Source organism: Myodes glareolus, chromosome 3 (assembly GCF_982192425.1).
Source record: "Myodes glareolus chromosome 3, mMyoGla1.1, whole genome shotgun sequence".
NCBI classification, from domain to species: Eukaryota; Metazoa; Chordata; class Mammalia; order Rodentia; family Cricetidae; genus Myodes; species Myodes glareolus.
In genome coordinates, this window is record NC_142028.1 from 79,651,741 (window position 1) to 79,679,670 (window position 27,930).

Below are 27,930 nucleotides of genomic sequence, written 5' to 3' on the forward strand. Positions count from 1 at the left end.
TTATGGCTGTTAGCTTGGTATTCTTGTGAGACTCTTAACAGTGGAAATGGTTGTCTACTTTTGGGACTTAATATTTTCTATTCAGTTGCCTATTTCAACCTTGACAAGAGTTTTTGCCTTGTCTTATTTTATCTTGTTTTGTTGTATTTGGCTTTTGTTTCTTTGAGGACTGCTGCTTTTTAATGAAGAAAAAGAGAGGGGTGTGGATCTGGGGAAGAGGAAGTGTTGGGGGAATTATGATTAGAGGGAGGGGAACCATGGTCAGGATGTTTTGTATGAGAGAAGAATCTAATTTCATTAAAAATAAAAATGTGCACACACAAATAGAGTAATAAATAACTTTATATCCAACCTTTGCTTTCAATTAAATTTCAGATAAAAATGATTTATTTTTATTTTATGTGTATTAGTGTTAGCCTGCATGCATGTATGTACACCGTGCGTGTGGTCAATGCCCACTGAGGCTAGAGGACTTATTGCAGGAGAAGCCCTAAAATTGGAATTATGGATCGTTACAGAGTACAATATGGGTGCTGGAAACAGAACACTCTGAAAGAGCAGGAGGCCTTGAAATAGATAGAAAAATGGGTAGGGAAAGGGGCGAAATTGGAGGGATGAGAAGGATAGAGGGAAATTGTGGGTGGTCTATGCAAGCTCCAGTTCTACCAAAATGTCACTCCCTGTGAGATAAGGCAGTTTAGTTCAACAAGACTCAATAGTTGATGTTGATTCAAACTTTGAGAGTATAGCACCAGGTAGCTTATTTCAGGCAATTTAAGCACAATAATAATTTGGAGAAAGTTTCTTCATGATATTTAGCTCAATTCCCTGGATACAACAAAACTCAAGACATTATTGCATCAAAACTCTTGTAAAGTAAAAGTGACATTTTTCATAAGGATAGGCCCTATACATTAAGTGAGGAAGCAGGTACAGGTAAAACAGTTCATGATAAGGGAATAGGGAAGAACAGAGCTATAAATTGACTGAGATAAATAGGCTGAAGAGAAGAGTCTGGAGGATATGGTGTGACCTGACAACACCGAGGGCACAGAGGTCTCCAGGCTATTATTAATCATCACTTCTCCTAGCTTTCAGGGTTGAAAACAAGTAATACATATCTTCCTTTGAAGAGATAACCTTGTGTATTTAATATTCATGGTTTCCTAGTGCTTAACTGTTAACACAAGTACCTACAAGTCTCCCACATCTCCCCCCCCCCTTTTTTGTTTTTTTGAAAGGAAAATACTGGCTGTAATAAAGGCCAAAGTTAACTGCTCCCATGCATGGCCATTCTAACTAACATAGGCAGTCATAAGCGAATTATAAGAATAGTTGACAGAGGTCTAAAGAATAAGGAAAGCCATCTTCTTGTGTCCTCATTGTTTCTCCAAGGTCTCGGCTTGATAAGTTAAAGACTGGTTGTCTCTAGAAAGTTGTTGGCTTCGTTTCATTTTGAAACATTTCTTCCAGTGAGTTAACTGTCCATATTCAGATGCTCTGGGATGCTGTCCACATTGAATGTATTGAAGCAGGAAACATTGGGAACTTTATTCACTTTCTGGAATAAAACAAGCATAACCTTACCCTGCTGTTACAGGAACATCAGGCACTTTCTACTGATTAGTTTTTAGATCTTTTCATTTAATATGCACTTTAGGTTTCATCTCCTTTTGGGAAAAATGCTTTTAAGTAGCAGAAAAGGTATTATTCTTTAAAGTGAAAACAATTAAAGATAGCATTGCAAAATGTAGCATTGTATGCAGGGATCTAGGTGTGTGTATCTAACCTCTTTTTATTTTTAAAATCTGTCATTTAAATATTTATTGGTGTCATTACACACTAGCTTGATCCTGTGGATTATAGGGGGTTTCAGTAACATAATTAATATCTTACAAACTATAAAATATTTTAAAGCATTTGTTAGTACAAACGGGATCATTGTCAATTGGTGTGTGACAATGGTCTGTATTCTGTAAATCATATTTTAAATCATCACTGATTGGCCAGTAGCCAGGCAGGAAGTATAGGTGGGACAACAGGACAGGATGTAGAGGCAGGTCAAGGAGAACAGGAGAATTCTGGGAAGAGGAAAGCTTAGCATGCTGTCCTGATCTGGTCACAGAGCAAGCAAGATGATTCTGCCTTGTTGAATAAAAACTGAGCCACATGTCTAACATAGACAAGAATAATGGGCTAATATATGTTATAAGAGTTAATAAGAATGCTGAGCTAATGGTCCAATCAGCTTATAACTAATGTAGACCTCTGTGTGATTTCTTTGGGACCTAATGGCTGTGGGAACCGGGCAGGACAGAAACCCCAACAACAGTCAATATTTAGTTGTAATGGGAGTCAAAAAAAAAAAGATATGTTTAAAATTTTACAAAGTCAAGTTTCACATGAGACACTACGGTATTTTCCTAAAACTCCCAAGGCCCCATGCCATGTCTGGGGCTGTGTTCTGCAGCAGACTAACTGGGAAGTGCCACTGTGCATGCCTGTAGTGCACTCCAAGCATGGGTCTCTACACGTTAACGGTAGAGAAGTCACAAGACAGAGAGAGCCCTAGGTACAGATACTATGTTGATGTGAGAACCACCCACTAATTATGCACTAGAATCTTGGAATACTGTGTAAAATAAGCCTTCAATACAGCATAGGCGCTTATTAATCTCCTCGAACTTTCTCTCTTGTCAGAGTCTGATTGTTCATGTCAGACCAAAGGAAAGCACAAAACTAAATAAAACAACAAATGAAACCTTCTTAATTAACAGTGTTAACTAATTTCTAAAGGTTTAAGTTTAAGGCTTTTATATAATACTTAGGATTTTTAAATTTTAGAGAAATTTTAATTTTGAGTTCAAGAAGACTCTCCTACCAGTAAAAGGATATTCAGAAGTACCTGAGAAATAACTACAGAAAAATTTTACCTACTTATGAATTACAAAAATAGGGAGAATTTCAAGGACTGACTGTATGTCCTAGTTACAATTGTTCCTTAGTAGATGTTAGGACTCTTTTAATTTTTTTTCCATGAGGGGCTGTTGATCAATCTATACTCTGTCATTCCTGCTGTGTGGGAAAATGAAAAGCTAAGCATTGAGACAGCTGAGCCTTGGAGCGCAGGTGGGGCTAATGGAGCCTCACCTGCCCTTCCCTGGGACTCAGGGTTCTTTACAGATCCTGATCTGTCTGGATCTGAGCAGTGGAAAAGGACTCCCAGTCAAGACTTGCTGAGATATGTCCTGCAGAGAATTCTCTGTCTCAAAAGGATCTTCCTGGGAGAGTCTGCGCATAAATTACTGTGCTCTAGCTTGCAAAATAATTGACAGGAATTTTATCTCGACTTTCATGGGCTCTCTTCACATTAGATCCTATGTGGTTCAATATAAAAGATCTATGGCTGCTTATTTAGGAAACCAAGGATTGAATTTTACAAAGTTGCAGAACTGTTGTTTTGATTATTTTGCTCTTCTGGATCTTAACAAACATTTCAATAATTGTTTAAAATGCTCTTTCTCAAGGGTCTGAGAAGAATCCATTTTACTCTCTCATTTGTGATTGCAAACCCTTGAGTAAGAGAACCAAACTCCCACTCCCTGCTTCTATTTAAGAAAAAAATTCTTTACTCTTCTGAGGGTCGAGTTCCTCACTTTGCACATCAGTTTTTGGGGAGGGATCTCTAACACCATGGCAAGTAGAGTGATGATCTGTGTGAGACAAGAGGGTAGTTTGACTCAACAAAACTTACTAGTGGGTATCGTTTCAAACTTCAAGAGTCTTACACAAGAGTTTATTTCAGACATGTGTAAGGAAAGCACAATTTGTAAAAAAGTTTCCTGGTGATAATTAACTCAATTCTATGTGCACATTGAGCTAAAGTTAAAGACACAATTGCATCAAAATTCTTGTAAAGTACAAATGACATCTTTCATAAAGATAGTTTCTATATATTAATTAATGAAGTAGGTTCAAGGTAAAGAAAGCTCATGATAAGGGTCTAGGGAAGATAGCACTATAGATTACCTGAGACAAGTCTTGGGGCAGCTGTTGTAACTGGGCCACCCAGCACAGAGGTCACCAGGCTAATTGCATTAATCACCTCAGCTCCCAATCTTTTAGGCAGAAAACAGTAATACTTTTGAAGAGACAGGACTGTGTGTTTAACATTCCTGGTTTTCCTAGTGCTCTTGACTGCTAAGTCACCTCTCCACCCCACATGCATACACTTTTACTGAAATATTTTAGGACTATGTGCTATTAACAAGTCACAATTTTATTATGGAAGCTTTTCTTCTTGGGTTATCAGTTCTATACTCACATCCATGTCCACATATAAAACATGTTTTATAATAAAGACATGGCTTTTAGCTTTAGACATGAGCTAGATGCTTCAAATATTTAACTTTCATGAGCACAGTTTATAAATGTTGCTGGTCTGATACTTAGTGGTATTTACACGGTTTTAAAAGAAAAAAACTATTAAAATTTAAATGAATGTTTAATTTGCCCATTATATTTTCAGTTCAAAATGTCAGAGATCAAATTTTAAAAACTCATACATCTCTTGAAAAGACTTCACTAAACAGAGGCTTTCCAAAATGTGTAAATGAAATAACTGTCTTCCCAACAGTACCTGAAAGGTTTATTATAATTGTTCAGAAAGAGCTGGGACAGACATTAATGTATGAGGCACCAACACTCAGAAAAGGCAAAACCACAGTAGTCCCAAGAAGGAGGCTATAATATATCAGCCTTTCTTTTGGATTTTTTTTATAGTTACTAAGACAGAAGGATCAGAAAGGTCATCTTCTAGACATCTGAGCATAAGCCACATGAACTAGATCTTCGGAGTCGCCACCATTCCCAGGATATTTACCTTCCAGTCTGAAGTAAATAAACGAAACAAGCTTGAAGATGAACACTATCATCACACACAAGACAACACTAATATCTTCTAACCACAAAGTGTCCAATTCAAAATGTGGATCTGAAACTTGAACTGGGAAAAGAGAAAAGAATCAGGAGAGTTACAATCAAGAGGAAGGCTAGATCACACATTAAAGGCAGCTCTGCTTTTCAGGTTTCTGTTGCTCCATTCTTCATATATGCACAAGAACAATACAGGAGAAATTTGGCATACTTGATTTTGGAGATGAGCATGTTTTGTTAATCATGGAAGAGGTCATGAGGAGACAGGAACCCATTTTCTTCAAGCAAATGACTTTTGTCCTTACAAGTCTGTCTGAAGAGCATATGAATTGGTTATGTTTTTATCTGTTTTATTTAGGGCTGAAGATCCTCAAGAGTTCTGGCCCATATAGGGTATAATGAAACAGAAAATCCTTAGATGATCAGGATCTGTGAAATGAAAGAGATCTTACAATTCTCAAGTATCACCTTCCCTAGGAAGCATTCTCTCTCCATCCTCATCTCTCTCTCTGTCTTCACATTTCAGCTGCTATATATCTTCCCTATACCCATCTGTACCACTTTCTGTCCCACCAGGGTATCACCTTAAGACCCACTCATTGACAGTCTAGATCTGTGGGAAGAGGGAAGTTTGCTTTCTCTGCATCCACCCACAGATACACCCTCCAATATAGGGCATAGAGATTCATCTATTGCATCCTTCTGAAACACTTCAAGTGAGGAATAATGTCTTTGGCCTTCCTCAGGTTTGTGGCTCATTCAGAAAGGAAACTGAAAGAGACAGATTTATAGGAGAAAAGAATACCAGAAGATTTCCTCAAAGTTCTATATATTACAGCATCCTTTAGAATGAAGACCCATGACTCAGGATGAATATCCACTTTTGTGTGTCTGTTTGGTAAAGATGGACAGCTATGCAGAGATGTGATTGGACAGAAGGACAGACCCAACAGGGTGTGCCAGTTTGGCTTGTTTAGGACTTCTCCTTTTCCTCTCTGATGTAGTATGGATGTTTTCCCAGATGAAGTCCTTACGGCCTACTGCCAAAAGTAGGCAAGAGAATCTCTGCCTGTCCAGCTATGAAAAACAAAAATGTGGAAGATAGAGCAGGGTTTCTATGTTTGGGAAGGAAGTAACTAGTATCCTGATCCAATTTAGAAAAGAGAAATTCTAGTTTTGGGGCTATCTTGGAAAGAAATGGGAAAGGAGGAAGAAGGGCAGAGGGAGGTTTGAAAGGGCTCCCATAATGCTATTTGGACTATTTAACTCTCTGGCTTTAGGAATGTTCATATTTAATGCAATGTTACAGTGTCGTGTGATCACATCAACTCACCTCACCCTCACTCCACGAATCCACTCTGAGCTTTCTAATACATTTTCCTCCAAGCTTCATGTCTTCTTTTTATTTCTGACAAGCCAATGAGGTTAATGTGTGTTTTCACGTGCAAGGTGTGGGGTCATACAGTGAGGCATAGGCAACCGACCAATGGCCACACTTCCCACAAAAACTGACTCTGCCCTAGCATTCATTACCTGCTAATAGTTTCTCAGCTAGTAATGGAGCTTCATAAGTTCCTGTTATTTCAGAGCTGGAATTTATAACAGGTTTGATCTTAACAAGTTTAAGACGCTGGAGCTAGTGGGATGGCTCAGTAGCAAAGAGCACTGTAAGTTCATTCAGAGGACCTAGTTCAATTTCCAGCTGCCACGTGGTGGCTACTAACCATTTGGTTCCCATGGACACTAGGCGTGAAGGTAAAGCATCCAAATACATAAATAAAATTTAAAAAGAAAAATTTTAAGATGCTTCTTCATGCTACAAGTATAATGCAATCAAAACAATATATTAGAGAATGTTGACTGCTGATTTTTTTTCCAGGAAGAAAAATCCACTGTGAATTTTAAAGAAATACTTTCTCTTGGAGCAGAATAACCAGCTGCATCTACTACTAAGTCTATGACACTCAGAGTTCTGGAATCTATATACTGTGGCATGTGTTCTCATGGCCTACTTATTAACCCTATAATTCAAGCAACAATTACTCTTCTTTTGTTAAACGTTTTAAAGGGCCTTTGGAAGAAGACTCTTACAGGATGGCACCAACCTCTTACCTACCTCTATGTTTTAGATGCAAAATGAGCATGACTCCTATAACTGTAATAATGGACATGATGAACACCACCAAGACCTTTAAGCAATGAGAAAATCTCTTAGAGAAGATACCTAAAGAAGAAAACCATTATGTTATTATCACTTGACATTTGATAGAGGCACACTACATTGGAAAAATACATCAAGAAAGCAAGAGCTATTGTGTCTGTGCGTATGTATTATTTTAAAGTAACATTTTAAATTCTTTTAATTTGTTGAGATTATAATATAATTACATCATTTCCCCTTTCCTTTCTAGAAGTACCATTTCCAGGGTAATGTGGAAATCAGTAGAAAATGCAATGTCAGTGTACAAGCAGCAGGATGATTTTTTAATGCTTACTCGTATTCATAGAAGAGTAGAAGATTTAATTAGAAGGTAAGAGGACAGGAGTAAAAGGGACAGCAGTTTTGAATGGGGGCAGATTTAGGATTGAGACTAAGAAGGCAGGCCCTGCCTGAGTAAACTAGCTCCCCTTTGCTTCATCTCACTTTTAATCAGCTGGCGTCATTAAGAGCATGAGATAGAGTTATGTCTTCCTCATTGTCATTTTTTACAGGTTTGAAAGAGGCTGAAAGGAGGATGAGTCTGACGACCTCTTAACTGCCTAAGAGACCCCAATTTCCATAATGTTAGAACTCACTACCATAGGTAGTTTCCATTCTTCTACTACAGAGGTATAGTCTCTGTGGTTTGAATGAGAATGACTCCCATATCGGCTCACATACATTGGTCCTAAATTGTTGAAATTTTCAGGAAGAATTCAGAGGTGTGGTCTTGTTAAGAAGATGTGTCTCTGGGGGAGGACTTTGAGGTTTCAAAAGATTTCTTCCATTCTCTCTGTCTCTGTCCCTCTCTCTGTCTCTGTCTCTCTCTCCCACTTATTGGCAAAGAAAGATGTAAAAATCTTGGAGAGTGTTACTAAGAAAACTGATGAGAAAACTGATCTCTACAGGGTGCTATCTAGCATAGAGAGAGTTGTGAATTTGTAGCTTTCAGATGAGTCTGTCCTCCCTATGTACCACCAAACAGAGGCTGGAAAGGGAAGCTGTTTCAGCCAGATTGAGGGTTCAGAAGGACAGCAAGACATCTAAAAGAAGAAACTAAGAAACTTCAGAGAAATGTACAAAAATTCATTCCCAAATCTTTAGGTGATGGACACATTGCATCCCTTGGAGAAGATTTAGAGGACCTAAATGTGCTCTTGAGAGAAAAAAATTTATGCCAAAAATAAACATGAATTTGATAATTTCAATTTTATTGACACATGTTCATCACATTTAGTGATGAATTTCTTTGAGATAATTTCATTACGATATATTATAACCATTGGGCATATTGTCCCTCACACAAATCTTTTGTCTTTCCCTCAATTTAGGATCCCTCCCCAAGACAATCTTGTTTTTACCTTCACCTCACACACATTTAAAATGTTTATGGTACTACATAAACTCAACAATACACAAATGAGGAAAATGTTGATATTTGTGTTTACGAATTATATCAGTTAATATTCATGCCCTACTAATTATGTTTCTGTTCTTTATAGCAGAATGAAACTCCAACACACATGGATGCCACATTCTTACATCCTTCCTAATGTGAATGATGAGTCATGAAAATTGCATTCTGGAGTTCTTTGCTATCACAAGGAACTTCCACTGACAAAATCTTCTCCCTAGAATTTGTTTACTAATTTTGTAAGCAATAATGAATATGAGAGTCATGAGATTTGTAATTTATATGAACTTCCTGATCCTTTTGAATGTCCTTAACTTCCTAAACGTTATAAATCTTCCTTCACTCTATAGGAAGAAATATTTCTAGTTAAAGAAAGAGCTATACAACATTCTGCCTTTTTATCCATCTCTATCTTCATTGATTCACTCTTTTGACATTTTCTGAACTTTGGAGAAAGTTGTGAAAATGTCTCTTATTTTTTCATTATGGCTGAAGTTTGAGCCACTATGTTATAGCAAAAATCACTGATTCTCTGGAACTTGGCCTGTTATGAGTCTCCACAGAGACTGCAAAAGAGAAATTTCCCTCTACATTCTAATAGCTGAAGTTCTCTATGGGTAGAAACACTCGTGTTTAGAATACAATTTGGTGCACACTTCACAACTCTTTATCAAAACAATGTTAGTCTACATAGCATCATCTGGTGCTATGAAAGCCGTCAGTCAAGGAGGGTGTTTCTATCTCTGTCCTATCCTGATTTTTATGTTATGTAGCCATAGGGTGCAATGTCTTCAGCAATAGGCACTATCATATAGTTTGGGCACAATAAACAACAGTAAGAAAAAAGCCTTTTGTGGTTTGCAGGGCGTTAGTACTTCATTGATCTCAGTGACTTTTTAAAGAGTTAGTTTTCATATAGCAATGAGAATTTCATTTAACATCATTTTGGCTCCCAACAGTATCTTTTTTGTTGGGGTGTAGAAAAACAAAGAAACAAACAACAACAAAAACCTCCCTAACTGTTGTTTCCATAGATGTTTTTCCAAATCTTTAGGACTCTTGTGAGTTAGCCTTCCACAATGAAATCTCTGTTACACAGGGAAGACAAAGTCTTTCAAGACTCACTACCGCCAATTTCAGGCAAGAGTCAACTGCTTTTGGAGAGCTAAAGAACTGTAGTTGAGAACATGAGTTGGGATGAAATACTGCATGAAAGATCCCATCATTTATATTGATTATTTCATTACAAAAAGCACTGTTGGTGCAGGTGCATATACAGGAGGGACTACCCATCTAGCCCTCTACAATCCAGTCATACTCCATCAGCCATCTCTCCCCACATCCTGGGGTGCTGTTTTTGCAGGAATCCTGTGGATCTTTCTACCCTTGATGGTTCGCAGTCTGAACTGTTTCGTGATGCTCATCATGGTTCAGATTTAAAGAGGAACGGAGTGGTATGTAACCTGATGTGCTTACTGCTGGAGCTTGCTCCCTGGCTCTGACTAGTTCTTAACCAACACCATAGCCCTATTTTGTCATCAGCCATATCTGGTTATTGAAATTTCACAGATGAAAATATTCACTTGTGGTTTACTTATTCGCAAGAGAGAAGCATACACCATGTATTCTGGTGGAGGATAATTACCCATCTCTATGACAAGCTTAATAATTATCCTATGCTGTTTTATGATTTGTGTCTTCAACGAACTGTTTCAGGCTTTAAATTCTTCTAGGAGCTCAGTGGTATATAGAATGTGATATTTTTATGAAAATCTTCCCTACCATTGCAGTTGTACATTTGTCTTTGAGTGAATATAGCTGATCCTTTAGTCTATAATATCCCCTATTCATCATATCTTCATTTTATTAGCCATTTAACAGCCCAATTTAAATTATTCAAATCTGTCAAAGCCTCTTTTACTGCACAAAAATCATATCACACCATGGGGATCAGCAAAGCTATTGAAGATACCAGGTGATGAGTTAACTTTTTCATTGCATTTTCTGTAAACAATTTCTACCCCACCTGGTATCCTGGGCATTGACATGTATATCTCCTGTATACTAAACTGCTTTGCTAATGTTTATGCTTCTTCTATTGTCTTCCAATCCTTGCTACTTGTGGGAATCTGGGCTTAAGACACTTAAGTGTTCCCAGTGTCTCCTATGAGTCATACCATCCAGACTGATGTCCTTGTATTACCTCAGGTTATGCAGGATGGATAGTTACATTACTATATCTCTAGTACTGTGATACCTAAATGGTCCCATCTGCTCTTGTATCCTACCGCATCACAATCCAGGTTCTGAGATACTCATTTTTTAAAAATGTTTTCCAATTTTAGCCATTCAGATTTTTGCTGAACATAATTCCATTGTCTTCCTTTCCTGATAATGAAAACCATGGTTAATGTAAATATTCCTTCACTGTTATTATTTTCCTCCTTATAATTTGATTTTTACAGTGGCTTCTAAGCTTTTTATTACAAGGGAAAGCCCCATAGCAAAGATCTAATTTCTTCCCTCCTTCCAACTGTGGAAATTGCACATTGATATCTTCTTATTCTCTCCCCTCTTTTGTTTTTCTTTTGCTGTCAAATTTGAGACTAGTGTCTAGGACAGCAACATCCTTATGACATTTTATATAATGATCCCTGACTCATGTGAGAAATTTCACTTGGGGCAGACAGAAGAGTCTCGGTTTCATGTCTTACCACTCACAGCAGAGGCCCTTGGCTGCTGACAGAACTTTCTTATGAATGTAGTATGAGCTCCTTTCAGAGACTGCAACACACAGTCTACAAGGTAATTGAGGTACATCTCCATAATCATGTGAAGCAGACCTCATTCATCAATGCAGAATTCCACCTGATACCATGTAAAGACAGATGTCCATACCAAGAACATCTTTCCCAAAAGATACTCTGCTCTCAGTTATCTCAGTCTGTGTCTCATAAATTATAATTTATCATAGTGATCATGCAATTGTCACTACAGAAATGAGGCTCATCATCCCGTATTACATGAGAAAAGGTATTGATACTGAGATTGACCTGGACAATTTTCCCTACTGTTATTCCTTTGCAGTCACTTTAAGAGCTAGCCACGCCCACCCCCCCCCAGTCACTTCTGACCTCCCTCGTCACCATCTTTCTCTCTCTTGTGTTTGTCTCTTGTCGTGTGCACGTGTCTTTGTTTCTCTCTATGTTTCTCTGTTTTACTCTTCTTTAAGCAATAAATGTCTCCCTCTTCTTTAAATAATACTATGTCCTGTGAGCCTTTTATCCACCGTAAATGCCCGCCTGAATTCCCTGGCCGCATGGCGCTGCCACCCTGGAGATCTTGCAGGGACCCATGGCCATCCTTGTCGGACTAGCAGCTGCTCTGCAAGCCTGCCAGGGAACACACCTGCCTGTTTTTTAAAGAACAATACCTACCCTCAGATTTGTCATGCTCAGATTGATCAGTCTTAAGTTTCACACTGGAATTGCAAGTTTCCTCCTCAACTTTTCCTGTGTAGAGAAAAATCAAAAGTATATCCTCTTCAACAGGGCACTCATGACAGAATTAAGATTCCACATAAGGAGTTTACTTGGGATTACTTGCAAGATCATAAGTAAGCAGTTATTTACTTGAGTCTGGATAACTCAAAGATGGTTAGCTCTAGCACTGCATGTTTTCCTCCAGCAGAGTTAATGACATACACTAGTGGAGCTCCATGGTCAACTGGGATGTCAATAAACATAGGTAAAAGGTTCTTCAACTTGATTAAAGTAAAGGAAGCATGAGCTCTTGTAAACAGTATTTTGAGAAACTCCACTAGCAAAAGCCAAGAATGTTGGACCAGAAAGAGGATAAGGTCCTATGTAACATGTTACCAAAGAGTTTAGGACTTCCTGGGAATACTTGTTTGTAAAGCTACAAGTAGATAGCTTTAGTTGCTTCCACTATTTGAGAATAGTGTGTGAATAATGAAGAAGAAGGCTGTGTGTGTGAGTGAGTGTGTGAGAGAGCTGTGTGGAAGAGCCGCTGTTACATGGAGGAGCTGTGCCTAGGAATTTAGAAGGTGCTGTATGGTGAGAGAGCTGTGTAAATGAAGTGTATAGTTGTGGCTGTGTGGAGAATTTTTAACTGTGTGGAGGCAAGGAGGATGAATCTGTATAGAAGAGATGTAAAAGAAAAATGTATGTTCAGTCAATTGAAAATAGATATACTGTGTGCAGAGATGTATGGCCATATAGGAGAATATTGTATGTGTGTAAAGAAATGTAATTGTGTAGAGAGATTTTTCAAGAAAAGGAGTTATTTAAGATGATGCGAAAGAGGTTACCATTAGGAAAGTGTGTGCTTGTTCCTTTTTGGAGGTTACTGGCAGAAATCATGTGTGTCCCTTCTGATAGAAAAGTCTAGTAGCCCTCAGATAAAATCATGATGGAGAAATCTACAGAGACAGTTGAACCAAACTTGTAGAAACTCACAAACTCTAGACTGATAGTTGTGGAGCCTCCACGAGATCAAACTAGGCCCTTCATATGTGGGACAGTGGTGAAGCCTGGACTATTTGTGTGGTACCTAGCAGTAGGTCCAGGATCTATTTCTGTTACATGAGCTTGCCTGTTAGAGCCCATTTCCTATGGTGGGATGACATGCTCAGTCTTAATTCAGGGGAAAGTGCCTGGTCCTGCCCCAACTTAATGTACCAGAATTTATTGTCTTCCCCTGGGAGCTTTTACTTTTTGCAAGGAGTGGATGGGGTTGGGGCTGGGAGATAGTTGGGGGAGTGGGAGGAGAAATGGGGAGAGAACTGTTGATTGAAGGTAAAATGAAATTAAAATAAATAAATAAATAAATAAATTTTCCCTAAGTCCTCACCAGTCTGAGGTCTTCTCTTTGTCACTATGGAGCAAATCTTGGAGTTAGCCTCCCACAGTCTACATCAACTTGAGTCCAGATAATTCAAATATTTAGTACTGAACATTTTACACTATCATGGGTGATGATATATACTAGCTACATCTTTACAGATCCATGGTCAACTTGGATGTCAACCAATGTAGGGAAAAGGTGTATCAACTTGATTAAAGTAAAAGCAACAGGTTTTGTAAACAGAATTGTTAGAAACTTCACTAAAAAAAGTCGAGAATGTAGGACCAAAAATTGGTTAAGGTCCTATGTAACATGTGACTAAAGAGCTTAGGACTTCCTGGGAAGGCTGGTTAGTGAGCAACAAACTGATAGCTTTAGTTACTTCCCCTATTTCCACTTTTGTTCCACACCACTCAAATCTACATACCACGTATGAGTCGTTGCTGTACACGGTAAGTCACATGGAAGGGGATCAACAAAGAGGGTATTATACTCAGAAGTCACTTCCAAACACTTGATGCCATGTCTAAGTCTTGATTTCATGTAAAGAGAGACATCCACACCAAGAACAGCCTTCACAAAGGATGCTCTACTCTCAGAAATCTCAGTCTCTATGTCATGATTTATAATTCACCACAGTGAGCATGCAAATATTGCAACTGAAATGAAGTTCATCATCCCACATCATATGGGAAAAGGTATCAACATTGAGATTGTCCTGGACAAGATGACTCACCCTCATGTTGATCACCCTCAGGCTGATCAACCTTAAGTTTTATACCTGACTTGCAAGTTTCTTCCCCAATTTTTCCTTTGTAGACAAAAATCAAAAGTTTATTCTCTTCAACAGGGCATTTATGTCAGAATTAAGGTTCCACATACCGGATTATGGAACCAATTAGTTTGCTTGGTATTATTTGCAAGATCATGGGTAAGTAGTTATTTTCTTGAGTCCAGATAACTCTAGCACTACATGTCTTCCTCCAGCAGAGTTGATGACATATACTAGTAACATCTTTAGAGCTCCATAGTTAACTGGGGTGTCACTCAATGTAAGTAAATGGTTTTCATCTTGCCTTAAAGGCAGCACCAACTTTTGTGAACAGTATTGTGGAAACTCCACTAAGAAAAGCCAATAATGTAGGACCAAAACATCGAAAAAGTTCTATATACCATGTGACCAAAAGTTTTAGAACTGCCTGGGCAGACAGGCTTTGGAAGCAATGAAAATAGCTTTAGCTCCTTCCTCTACTTCCACTTTTGTTCAATGCCACTCAAACCTACTTACCATGTATGAAATGTTCCTGAACACAGGAAGTCACAAGGAAGACTATCATCACAAATGTTATTATATACAGAATTCCCATCCAAACACATTTCCATGAAAACAGTTTACCTGAAACATGAATTCAAGAAAAACTTAGCAATGGTGATTTATTTAACATTTGTTACAATTTAGATTCTTCTACCCTGGAATATTATGGAAATTTGAAGATGCAGTTATGATGGTTTTGGTAAAGAGCAGACCATGAATAAGAATAAGCCAGGTGTGAGTGAATTTGAAAAAAATGTAGTGGAGGACAGTTCTCTCATTTCTTCCTATCAATCCTGCCTCATAAGCTTCCTGAGTAAAAAGGAAAAAGGGGAGCTAAATTGACCCCAGTGTTCAAATATTGGCTTCCAAGGAGAATTATAATGTTGGTAGAAATCAATGCTGAAATCCTCATGTCTTGTTTACCTTAATAAGTACCTTGCTCCATTCAGTGTACTCATTGTATTTGGGACTATTGTTTCTGAATATTTCTCATGACCTACGTCAGTGCAAATGTACCTTTTCTTATTCACATGAAATATTGCACCTTTCTTCCCAGATAAAATTTTACACCATCTAAAACATGTCATTATGTCTAGCATGAGGGTATTTAGAGATCATCAAGCATTCTCTTTAAGCATTTTGAGTGTTTTATTTGTGGAATATTGTGGGATAATGTTCTTGTACACTGTAAAGATTTTCCACTTGTATTTGCTTACTAAAATTCTGATTGGCCAGTAGCCAGGTAGGAAGTATAGGTGGGGCGACCAGAGTAGGAGAATTTTGGAAAAAGAAAAGGCAGAGATGCAGTCACAAGTCAGATATAGAGGAAGCAAGTTGAGAATGCCTTTTTGAGAGAAGGTGCCAAGCCACATGGCTTGAAATAGGTAAGAATTATGGATTATTTTAAGTTGTAAGAGCTAGTTAATAATAAGCCTGAGCTTATTATATGCCAAACAGTTTACAATTAATATAAGTTTCTGTGTGTTTATTTGGGACTAAAAGGCTGTGGGACTTCATGGGACAGAAACTTCCATTTACAATGAAATAAACATGTACTGAGTTGTTACTTTTGTGAATGTAATTCCCAGGGCTAGTTCCTATCTAAGATAAACTATCGTGCCTTTTATCCCAGTAAGGTCCACATTGAACTTAGCTGGCTTGGCAGTCAGCCAGTAGCAAATTCCTGTATGATTAAATTTGATTATGATATTTCCTTTATCATCAAACTTAATTTTTTTAATGTTCTGTGAATGGAACAATGGTTAAACATTTTCCTTTTCCTAACAGTACAACACAGAGTCCAAAGTTTGTGTTTATTTCAATTACTTTAAAACATACTGTTTAGAGTTCATAAATACTTAAAAACCATATAAGATCATAAAATACACATTTTGTTACTCAATGAAGGTATAATACATTAACAAATATTTCAATTTTATTTTACGTAATTTATATACACATTTATATGTGTTATATATTATATATAATATTATATATACATATATATGCTATAGGAAATCCTATAGCCAGTTGGACGTGACTCCTTATACTATTTATGCCAATGTAAAGCACACATTCCGGCCTCTTTTCCGGCTGCAGGATTTGGTTGCAGCTCTCCATTCCAGCAGAAGATAATGATTTGCGAGTCTATTCCTAAATAAATAACTCTCTATTATTATCAATTCTGAGCTAGTGTGGGATTTCTTTTAAGCATCCATCTTCATATATACATATACATAAACATATATGTACATACACACATGATCTATGAAATTGGTGGCTTTAGTTCTTTTAAAGACCTCTTCTAAAAAGAATGTCTAATTTCATGGATAGATACCAACACTGATACATGCTTACAATACATCTTCTTGATTTTATTTAATTCCTTTAAATTATCACCTTTTATTTGTTTAATTGCAAGGTAGTACCCAATCTCTGAAGCAGTTGGGTGGCTTAGTGTATAAAATCACCAAGGGATTTTTCTGGAAAGGATACAGATATAGAGAAATAACATAATAATATAGCTGTACAATACTTAAAATGGTACTAATAAAAAAGAATCAAGGCCAAATTTGTGAGGAAAGATGACCCCCAGGTACATAGAGGGAGGTAGGCAGGTTGTATGCTTCAGGTTGGCTATCAAGGGAATATTTATGAGGAAGTGAGATTTGAATGTGAACTTTAAGGAGATAATGAAAGTTATTTGAGTTTGTATTATCCTGGAAGAAGAAACAACTAGAGGAAATATCTAAAGACAGAGCTTATCAACATAGATGTGAATAGATGAGGTGGAAGAACATAGGAAGGATAGAGAAGAACATTAGGAAGTGATGTCATGAAGGTAACAGGGCATTGATAACTGAAAAAACTGGGGAACATTTAACTATAACTAAAAAGGAAGCAATTTTAGGGTACTTAACACAGACAGTATTTTAAGTAATTCATCCTATCCCTAAGGTCAGGAAATACCATCATAAACTAGATAAGAAACAGAAGAGTTTCAGGGTACAATTTCTACATCATAATCCATAAATCAGGCTTAGATAGCAGTGAAAAGGTGGTGCGAAATGATGAAGAAGGAGGATCCCCTTATTAGCCGGATTATTTTGTATCTCTGACTCATTCTTTTTTTATTTTATGATTAGTCAGTTTATCTTAAGACCCAGGATTGCAGACAACAATGAGGACCCTAAGAGAGACATATATGGATGTAATTTACATTGGGAGTAGAAAAAGACAAGATTTCCTGAGCAAACTGGGAGCATGGGGACCATGGGAGAGAGTTGAAAAGGAGGGGAGAGGAATGGAAGGAAGTAGAAAAAATATATAGCTCAATAAAATCAATAAAAAAAGACCCAGGATTGCAGGTTTACAAAAATGGACAGTGGCCCTTTCAACTTTCAATATATGAACATTCTTAGTGTGAAGAATATTCAAGGGAATGTTAAAAACCTCTCAACTCTAGCTTTTTTCAATTCCTATTTGTATACTCTCAGGTTTATGTTGTCACAGAGAGAACATCCTTAGTCATGTGTGTGACCAGAGTGAAATTAAATTGTCCTTTCTTCTTTTATCATAAGGTTTTATAGCTTTTTTTTTTTTAGGATATGTGACTAAATTTGGATCATTGGGATATCAGCAGTCAAGGATCCTGAGTCAAGTGTCTGTCTTGGGACTCCAGTAACAATGGGACTCTGGTGTATTTTAAAAGGTGACCTATCATTATTTCCCTGTGTATATGTATGTGATAGAAAATGTAAGTCACATGTGACTTTAATGATTTGTTTCTGAGAAACTGAAAATATGGAATGTTACTGAAAAACAGTGAATTAAGCAAGTGTGGGAATGAGCATGAGTTTAGTTCTTAATATACCATTCTAAGGTATATTAAACTTTTGGGTTGGCTTATGACTTTTCAGATGAGAACAGGGGAGAGGGGAGTTATAACATAGGAAGAGTGAGAGTTCTAATGGTACTTAAAGTCATGAGATAAAAGGAAGTCAGAAGAGAGTAAGGGCTCAAAAACCAAGCCTTGCAATCTTCAATGTCAATATGACAGTTAGTATTGTGGACTTGATACAAATTAAAGTCGCCTGAGTAAAAGAAACCCCAATTGAGGATCTGCCCTATCTGATCAGTCTATGACCATGAATTTGGGGTTTCTTTTTTTTCTTTCTTATTTATTTATTTTTATTCAAAGTTTATTAAATTATAAAAGTTTCCATTTCCGCCCCTCCTCCCAACACCGAATTTAGGGTTTCTTGACTGATGACTGAATTGATAGGACCCAGGCCCCTGGGGGTGGATAGTGCTATCTGTGGTGTTGTATAAGAAAGAAAACTGAGAATGCCATGGAGAACAAGTCCATGAACAGTGAGTGTCCTTTGTGGTCTGTACTTTAGTTCCTGCCTCCAATTTCCTACTTTGGGCTCCTGCTCTTGCTTCCCTTGATGCAGCACTGATATGTAGAAATGTCATTCAAATAGACACTTCCCCCACCGCAACTAGTTCATGATCATGAGGTTTTATCACAGTGTCAGAAAAGCAAAACTGCAATCGTCTAGAATATAAATTGAGAAAATAAGCACAGCAAAGAGAGTAAGAGAGATAATAAACTAGATGATGAGTAAGGCAAAGAGAATTCAAGGCATGGGGAGCCAAGTCAAGAAAGCAGCGATACATTAGTATATGCAACAATGTCTTTTACTGAAGAACAAATACAGATTTTACCTGATAGGACAATATTTATGCTTTCTTCCTGTTGAGTTAGACGGTTTTGAAGGTAGCAAGTGACATTCCAGTGGGAGCTGGTGTTAATAAGAAGGGCCATTGACATGTTGAACAATTTGTTTCCATCCCGTGAATGGGATTTTGATGTCTCTGGAATGACTTCTCCTTTGCTGTCTCTCCATTCCATAAGTGGTAGTGGGTACCAACCTCCTGAATGACACTCCAACATCACCCCTTTGATATTTGGGGGATTCAGAAGAATCTGTATGTCTGAACTTGTGACTGGTTGAACAGCAAGAGAGGAAAACAATATTGTTAGGTATAAATGGTAGAGGAAAGGACAGAAAACTAAAAGTTCCTTTTGGTTTTGATTCCAGTTTCAAAAGATTTATTTATATTCATACTCTACAGGATGCTGGTTTCCATAAGAATCTCATGAAAATGGCAAGAGTCAGACAGAAATGCTATAATATGCAGTCAGCAACCTATCCAAACTAAGTCAGCTCAGGAAAGGCTTGTTTCATTTGTTAATTAATTTATTTAAAACATATTTTTAGGTTATTCACTAAGTCTAAGAAATAACTTGCATCCTTAAATTATGATGAACAGAAATCAAGATTATGACCCTTAAAGAATTTATAGTTTAATGTTTTTATTTATCATAGTCAATATTATTTTGAGTCACCATAATATACGATGAAAATTAATTTCAGTATAAATACAATTTTGAAATTTTAGCTGATTCTCTATGTGTTTTCATAGTAGATAATTTATTATTTGTGAACATTTGCAGGTGAAGCTATTTGGAGAAAATATTGCATGACAAATGTAGCTCCCATTGCCACTGAAACAAATGAAGAGGTGATGGAGAGGTGGGAAACATTGTGTAATGTTTAGGCCAAAAGAGAATGCGTGGAGATTAAAGCAGCATACCAAAATTGCTCTGTCTAGTAAAATGTCCCTGAAATAACAAGAACATTACAGATCTGTGCTAACACAGTGGTTGTATAGCCCATAAAACTACTAAAAATGGCAATCAGTAACTTTTTGTCCCAGTAGACCACAAAGCATTGAAATGAGCTACATGTGTGACTCTGCTTTAGACAACAAAGGTGTCTCATGACATCAATGAAGATTGATCACCAGAATCCTACACATATGAACATACACTTAAGGATTCGTTCAGTTTACATTAACCCTTTGGCCTTTCCTTTCTTTTACTTTTCTTCCAGAATAATTCAAAATAATGAAAGTAGCATAAATGCTGTATAGTTTTACACACACACACACACACACACACACATCACATATAGTACTGCATCTGAGTATATGGATTATTGCAGTCGAAATCTTTTGAAAGAGACATAGAAAAATCAATCGGGTGCTAAGTAGTTAGTGAAGCAATTTGGTGAGAAATGGAAACAAGCAATATTAGTAAAAAGAATATTTTTCTCTTTCATTAAACATTCTCATGCAATATTTTTGATCATGTTTTTCCCTGCAACTCCTCCCATACTCACCCAACTTTATAATAAGAAACATGTTTTAAAAATTTAGTTCATTTGGAAAATTACTAAAATGTTGTTAGAGGTATTTGAAAGGATAATAAAACAACCTAAAAAGAATCTGATTATATGTTAGAAATCCAACAATGTTTTCTATTTCCATCCATTTGCATGCAAAATTCAAGATGTCATTGTTTTTTACCGCTGAGTAAAACTCTAATGTATATATGTTCCACACCTTCTTTAACCATTCTTCTATTGAGGGGCACCTAGGTTGTTTCCATGTTCTGGCTATTACAAATAGTGCTGCTATGAACATAGTTGAACAAATACTTTTTTAGTATGATAGGGCATCTCTTGGGTATATTTCCAAGAGTGGAATTGCTGGGTCCTGAGGGAGGTTGACTCCCAGTTTCCTGAGAAACCGCCACACTGATTTCCACAGTGGCTGCACAAGTTTGCATTCCCATCAACAATGGATGAGTGTTCCCCTCACTCCACATCCTCTCCAGCATAGGCTACCATTGGTGTTTTCCCAGACCCAAAAAGAGGAATATGGTATGTACTCACTCATAAGTGGTTTCTAGCCATAGTTAAAGGTCTTTGAGTATAGAATTTGTGATCCTAGAGAAGCTAAATAAGAAGGTGAAACTGAAGAAAATCATATAGTTATCCTCCTGGATAGTGGAACTAGGCAAGATTGCCAGGCAAACTCGGGTGCATGGAGGGTGGGGGGGTGGTAGTATGGGAAGATGGTCAGGGAGAGGGGGAGGATTGGGGATGGCTTGGGGGAATGGGAGGGGGGAGGGAGGAAGGATGGCTGTGGGAGCAAGGAGGTTTATATCTCAGCTAAGGGAGCCATTTTAGGGTTTGCAAGAGACTTGATTCTGGAGGGGTTCCCAATAAAAATTAAGTAAAATAATAATAATAATAATAATAATAATAATAATAATAAAAAGAAAACGCTTTACTGAGTCAAGTAAGCCAGACCCAAAAAGAGGAATATGGTATGTATTCACTCATAAGTGGACTCTAGCCATAATTAAAGGTCTTTGAGCCTATTATTTGTGATCCTAGAGAAGCTGGATAGGAGGGTGAACCTGAAGAAAATTCAGGTAGTTTTCCTCCTGGAGACTGGAAATAGACAAGAGTCCCAGGTAACCTCGGGTGCTTGGGGGGGGTGGGAGGGTTGCTGGAAGGGGAGAGGGTTAGAGAGAAGGGAGCAGGGGAGGAATGGTGAATGTTCGGGGGGCTGGGAGAGGGGGAGGGAGGAAGGATAGATATGGGATCAGGGAAGAATATATCTCAACTAAGGGAGTCAGTTTAGGGTTTACTAGAGACTTGATTATAAATGGGATCCCAGGTCCAAGGAGAGATCCCCAGATTGTTCTCTGGATAGAGGAGAGGGTGCCTGAACTGGTCTTGGCCCATAACCATACTGATGAATATTTTGCTTATCACCATAGATCCTTCAGCTGGCAATGGATGGAGATGGAGACGGAGACCCACATTGGAACACTGGACTTAACTCCCTAGGTCCAAACGAGAAGCAGAAGGAAAGAGAACGTGAGCAAGGAAGGCAAGATCAGAGAGAACCTTCATCCGACGAGGGATGGTGATACAAACGGAGACCCACATTGGAGCACCGAACTGAGTCCCCAAAGGTCCAAACGAGGAGCAGAAGGAGGAAGAACATGAAAAAGGAAATCAGGACCGCGAGGGGTGCGATCACCCACTGATACAAGGGGACTGATCTAATGAGAGTTCACCAAGGCCAACTGTCTGGGACTGAGCGAGCACGTAATCCAGCCAGATTCTCTGATTGAGGTCAAATTCTCTGAATGTGGCTGGCCCGGAGTCTTTCTGAAAAGCCATTGACAATGACACTGGGACTTGTTTCCTCTGCATATACTGGATTTTTGGGATCCAGTCTGTTTGGATGCTCACCTTCCTGGACCTGGAGGGAGGGGGGAGGAGCTTGAACTACCCACAGGGCAGGAGACCCTGACTGCTATTGGGGATGGAGAGGGAGGAGGAGGGGGAGTGGGGGAGTGTGAGGGTGTTGGGAGGAGGGGCGGAAATGGAGACTTTTGTATTTTAATAAACTTTGAGAAAAAAAAGAAATCCAACAATGTATGTAGGCATAATAAGAAAGTACTTACTGATATAATAAATCTCTGTACTCTAGTAATTTTCATTTTTTTGATCTTCCATGTCATTCAGTTAAAAAACTAATTGCAGAGAATCCATCTTGCCAATCAAACCATGCAGTAAGAGTCAAGCACTGATCATTTTCCAACCACTCAACCATAGGTAGGCATTGAATCATAGGTACAGAGCAGGTTCATAGAAATTCATGCCTACCTGTAACCTTGACCTCTGTGATGTGCTCTTCATAAAATTCACCATTTTTGAAAACACAGCGGTATGGTCCATCATCATCAACAGTCACCCTAAAGATCCTGAGTGTCACTTTCCCTTCTCCAATGTCATCTTTCAGCAGTTCAGTCCGCTCCACATACTTGGGGATAGTTTCTCCATGCAGGTCTTTCCCATCCCTGTACAGGTGCACGGGCTGTGTATAGCGGTTCCTGAACCAGCGAATCTCCATGTGCTGTGCATCTTGTGGTGGGGACAACTGACAACTGAGTTCAAGTTTTCCACCCAATGGAGCCAAGACTGGCCTAGTCAACCCAGTCACTGTGAATCTCTCTGTGAAGGAGAGTAATTAAAAGATAGAAGAATGGGTTAGTAATCACATTTACAACTTTTGTTGAAATCATTGACTCTGTTAACCCCTCTTCTGTCTTCTCCTACTCTTTCTCAAACATCCATACATACTTCAAAGGTCACTTTGTTTATCCTGAAGGCATTTTAATTACTAGTTTCTCAATTGATACTAAAGCAGTAAATATTACTATGATTGGTTAGAGAAGATTTTAAGGAATTACTGGAGATGCTGAACCACTCCAAGACAGGCTGAATTTGAGATAAATCAAGACAAAAAGGAAGACTGGGTCAGAGAAAATGACAATATGAATAGTCCATGTCATGTAGTGGGGATTTTGCTGAACTGAAGCTCCAGGGACAGTAGACAATCCACAGCTAGTGTGTCTTGTGGTACATGCATAAGGTTTGTTGATGAGAATGTGGCTGGTACTGTTTCCCCTTTGTGTCAAATCCACCTGCTATATGACACAAATGAGGGAGCTACCACTTTCTTTAGTCTGGTGTGTTCAATACCAGAACTGCATTTTATGATATAGTCTTGATATGACCATGTGCCCTGGTGTTCCTGATCCACCCTGATAACTTATTATGTGTTATTTTCTTTACTTGTATAATTAAACTATTTCTAATTTTGTTCCTCATAATTCATACTGGGTAGGTAATGAGGTAATGATCGTTTACTTGCACAAATGTGTACAGTGATTTTGAGTCATCATGTAAACAGAAAATGTATCAAACTGCTGTACTGACTGTAAAATGGAGTCACTCAGGGCAATACTCAGCTTGAAAGCTACTATTCCACACGATGCAGAGTAAAATAGAGTAAGCATAGAAAGCCTTTATAGCAAATAAAAATGAAAATTATCTCAACATCCTGCCTTTAGAATATTGTAAATCAAAATAACAAAGGCCATCAACAATTATCAAAATAGTTAAAATCTAAAACATTGACCATATAAAATGATCACAAAAGCACAAAGGAGAAGACATATGACTGTTATTTTTTGTTTATAGCAATGTAGAATGATCCAATCTTCTGGAAGACAGTTTGGCATCTCTAACAGTGCTTGATGTAGGCTTACCATACTTTCTTGCCATATTCACGATTCTGCATATAGTCCAAATGAGTTGTAAAGTATATATATTTTTAAATTTCTACAAAATGTTAATGACATCTTTATTCCCAGTTGCTAAAAATGAAAGCAATAAGGAAATTACTATCTGTATAACTACAGAGGTTAGGTACAAAGTAAGGGGTTAGGAAGGATGGACTTCCTTCAGAAGGGAGAATAAAATTTGTATCTGGAGATGAACAGGCACGCTATAGGAGCATCAAAATGAGACAGGGAATGAAAAGAGTATAATACAGGCAGGGACAGACAAAACAGGCCCATTTCAGGGGCCATATGGATACCCAGAACAGTAGGAGATTACTAAAGTTGCTTCATACATATTGGAAAGTAATCCAAATGAAATCGCCCAATAATGAGGAAGACAAAGCCACAACTAGATATCTCGTGTCGTCAAACAATATTCTGGTACCAAGAATGAGTTTAATTCAGGTGGAACCCAAATAAATGTGCCTCAGTAAAATTTATTACTGGACAATCAGCTTTTGCTGCAATATTTTGCATCTTTATATTATTCATTGTCTAAGTATTTTCTTTTTAATGTCTTCAAGCAATCTGTATTTATTTGTGCTTTGCAGAGATGTCCCTAAAATGTCAAATTCCCATTTCCTTAGTCTGCTTTATCTTCCCTCATCTTTTCCCCTACTCTATTCTTAGATTGGATGGATTTTCATATGTATTTGCTTTGTCAATTCCTCATTGTAAAATTGATATTAAAGTCTTGTGCTTTCAGTATGAATATTGAGTCTACTAGACAAGTATTCAATCTCTATCATTGTACATTATTCCTGGAAGCTAAAACAAACCCAAGTAAAGAATATTTGCTGATTAGACATAATTACTTGTTCCTCTAAGCTGGATACTCTTGTACTGCTTTCACTTCATTGCTGCATTCCATATTTAGGGATAATGATTTAAATGCCTTGTTCTTTGTACCATGCCTTAATTTTTTGCCATGCTTGACATTGCTGATGCTCATAAGGGCAAGTGAGAGGGTCATACCTGAACTCAGCGCCACCGTCTGTAGGAGGTACAAGGCAACACAGTGCACAACAGCAAGTACTCCTGTAGCTCCCATTACACCTGTGACGAAGCATAAGAGACGAAAGGATAACTTTGCATTCAATTTCCAGTTTCTCTATAATCCTATTGTCTTGCTTTATGTATGATAAACATATAAATCTATCACCTTTGGCTGCAAGATCAAGGCCAAAATACTAAGTATCATATTTTAAGAAAAATCAAAATGTTTATGATATATCCTTTTTGGATTTTGAATGAAAAAAATAACAAAATGTTTATATATATCAAATTTACAATCTTTTTCTAAATTTATTTTTTTTGTGTGTGTGTTTTACCTGCATATATGTATGACCCACTTGCATTCCTGGGGCCCACAGAGGTCAGAAGAGGTTATTTGATCTCCAGAATATGTTGTGAACGATATCGGTGTCAGAACTAAACCAGGGTCCTCTGCAAGACCAAACAGTACCCCTAGTTACTGATCTATCTCTTCAGCTTTCTTTCTTTTATATCTTATTAGTACATATTAATTACACATAATGGGTGTCATTGTGACACTTGCATACATGTATATTCTATGTATTCACTGCCATTGCCCTCTCCTAGACCATCCCAGTCCCACTAACTTTTCTCTTTCCAACTGATTTTCCGTATACTATCACATCTTTTAATTTTTTCAATTATAATTTGAGTTGAATTCAGATATGTTACAGGACCATGGTAAAGGTTTGTTTACAGGATCATGGCTCACCAGTGCCTACACCACTGAAAAAGTGTACCATCCCCTCCCTGGCAATTATTAGCTTCCTATGAAGCCTCAGAGTGGGATGAAGTTTTGTGAGTTTCTCCCTTTTCACATTGTCGATTGGTGACCCTAGTCCTGTGTAGATAATCACAGTTGTCCCACTAGAATTATTGCCCCTAGCTAATCATATTTTCATTCATTTTTAAGAGAGCATGTGTCTCTCACTTCCCCATCCCCTCCCCCTTTCCAGAGTTTAATGGCAATGATTCTACTCTCTGCTATGAGATCAACTTTCAAAAAATATTTTATATTTGAAATAGAATCGTAGTACTATCCCTCACCCCTCCCTCCAGTCTCTCTCACATCATCACTCTCTAGCCAAAAGCCTCTATTTCTACTCTTACACATGCACACAAACATATGTACATACGAATATACATATATGAATGTATACATACATATGCATACATATATGTGTATGGGTATGCATATATGTATGTGATATATATGTATACACACACACAAACAAAGCATACTGAGTCATTTTTTTAAAGGTTTGAGTGTGTGTGATTTCAAGACTGACTGTCACTCTACATTGGAAAACCAGTAACGGGTCTCATTCCTGGGGAAGCCTAATTCTCCATCTCCTAAGAGTCATTAGTTGTCTGTAGTTCCTTATATAGGTGTGGAACCTTTAGAAATTTCCCCCCTTTATGTTAACATGCCCATTAATTCTACTACTTCAGTCTTATGTATGTAACTATTTCTAGAAAATTAACTTTTAAAATTTCCATGTATGACTGGGAATATGAAGTATTTTTTGTGCTAGTCTATTTTAGAAATTGAGTTTTTAAATACACAATGTAAAAATGTAACAGGGACATCTCATATTCTATGCTTTTCTGACTTTGTTTATTATAAATCAAATAGTTAATATGGTTGAGAAGAACATGGGATGGACACAAGTCTCACTTTATGTGGCTGAGAAATAATAGTCTTAGGAATATATTTTTTCAGCACTGATCAAACATTTCAGAACCTGATCTCAAGAGCCACTAAGATCGAATGTTACAGAATTATATTCAACTGATCCATAAAGAAAACTTGGTAGTTTTCTTCCCTAGAAGGCACTAACTCCTCATCCTCTTTTTCCAGTAGGTTATTTTATTTATTGATTGATTGATTTTTATTGAACTCTACAATTTTCTCTGCTCCCCTCCCTGCCTCTCCCATCCCCTACAACTCTTTCCTTAAGTCCCCATGCTTCAAATTTACTCAGGAGATCTTGTCTTTTTCTACTTCCAATGCAGATTAGATCTATGTATGTCTCTCTTAGGGTCCTCATTGTTGTCTTCTTTCTTAACACCAAGATTTACTAATCCTTAAGTATACTCCTTACTAAGTCTTTGGAACTTGTTTATAAAGGAGAATATTCCTCCCAGGAGGCACAAGGAAGAAGAAAAGGTAGAAAAATGATCTCTGAAGACAGAACCAAAGCCTAAAATATTATTAAATTACCTTACTTACCTGAGCATGACGATCCCAACTCAGCTTTCTGTTGTCCCTATGAATGCATGAGTTGAGTCACCTGAGATTTTGGTAATGCTCCAACCGTTTTACTGAAGTCACCAAGCATGCCAGAGTTAGACGGAGATCAGGTAAACTAACATCCAACTTTTCCTCTCGTACCCTGAAAGTTCAGCCCCATGATTCTGCAAGCCTGATAATTAGATCTCTTTCTCAGTGAACTTCCTAAGAGGCTGGTAATCAACCCACGAATGAAACCTTTGTTTGGCTCAGTGACTGTGACTGGTGTTACTCAAGTCCTAGCAAGACT

General features: G+C 37.7%; 1 protein-coding gene across 1 annotated transcript; it reads right to left on the bottom strand.

Annotated features, from left to right (window-relative positions):
- Positions 1-202: 202 nt before the first annotated feature.
- On the bottom strand, positions 203-27,892 carry LOC148122723 (selection and upkeep of intraepithelial T-cells protein 2-like). Its single transcript, XM_087904734.1, has 9 exons — positions 27,621-27,892; positions 25,328-25,408; positions 22,830-23,177; positions 18,961-19,242; positions 14,704-14,811; positions 11,987-12,061; positions 7,052-7,159; positions 4,883-5,005; positions 203-1,561 (listed from the first exon to the last, which is right to left on the bottom strand). Exons 2-9 carry the CDS (start codon positions 25,401-25,403, stop codon positions 1,551-1,553), a joined length of 1,131 nt encoding a protein of 376 aa, XP_087760860.1. The 5' UTR covers positions 25,404-25,408; positions 27,621-27,892; the 3' UTR covers positions 203-1,550.
- Between the last annotated feature and the right edge of the window lie 38 nt (positions 27,893-27,930).

What these genes read in the sequence shown, in the direction of transcription:
- LOC148122723 (XM_087904734.1), bottom strand. Translation starts at nt 25,403, where the DNA reads ATGGGAGCTACAGGAGTACTTGCTGTTGTGCACTGTGTTGCCTTGTAC. An exon ending in CACAGAGGTCAAGGTTACAG is followed by an intron (nt 19,243 to 22,829) that starts GTAGGCATGAAT and finishes CTGTTCAACCAG; the next exon opens with TCACAAGTTCAGACATACAG. An exon ending in CATAAATATTGTCCTATCAG is followed by an intron (nt 14,812 to 18,960) that starts GTAAAATCTGTA and finishes TTCATGTTTCAG; the next exon opens with GTAAACTGTTTTCATGGAAA.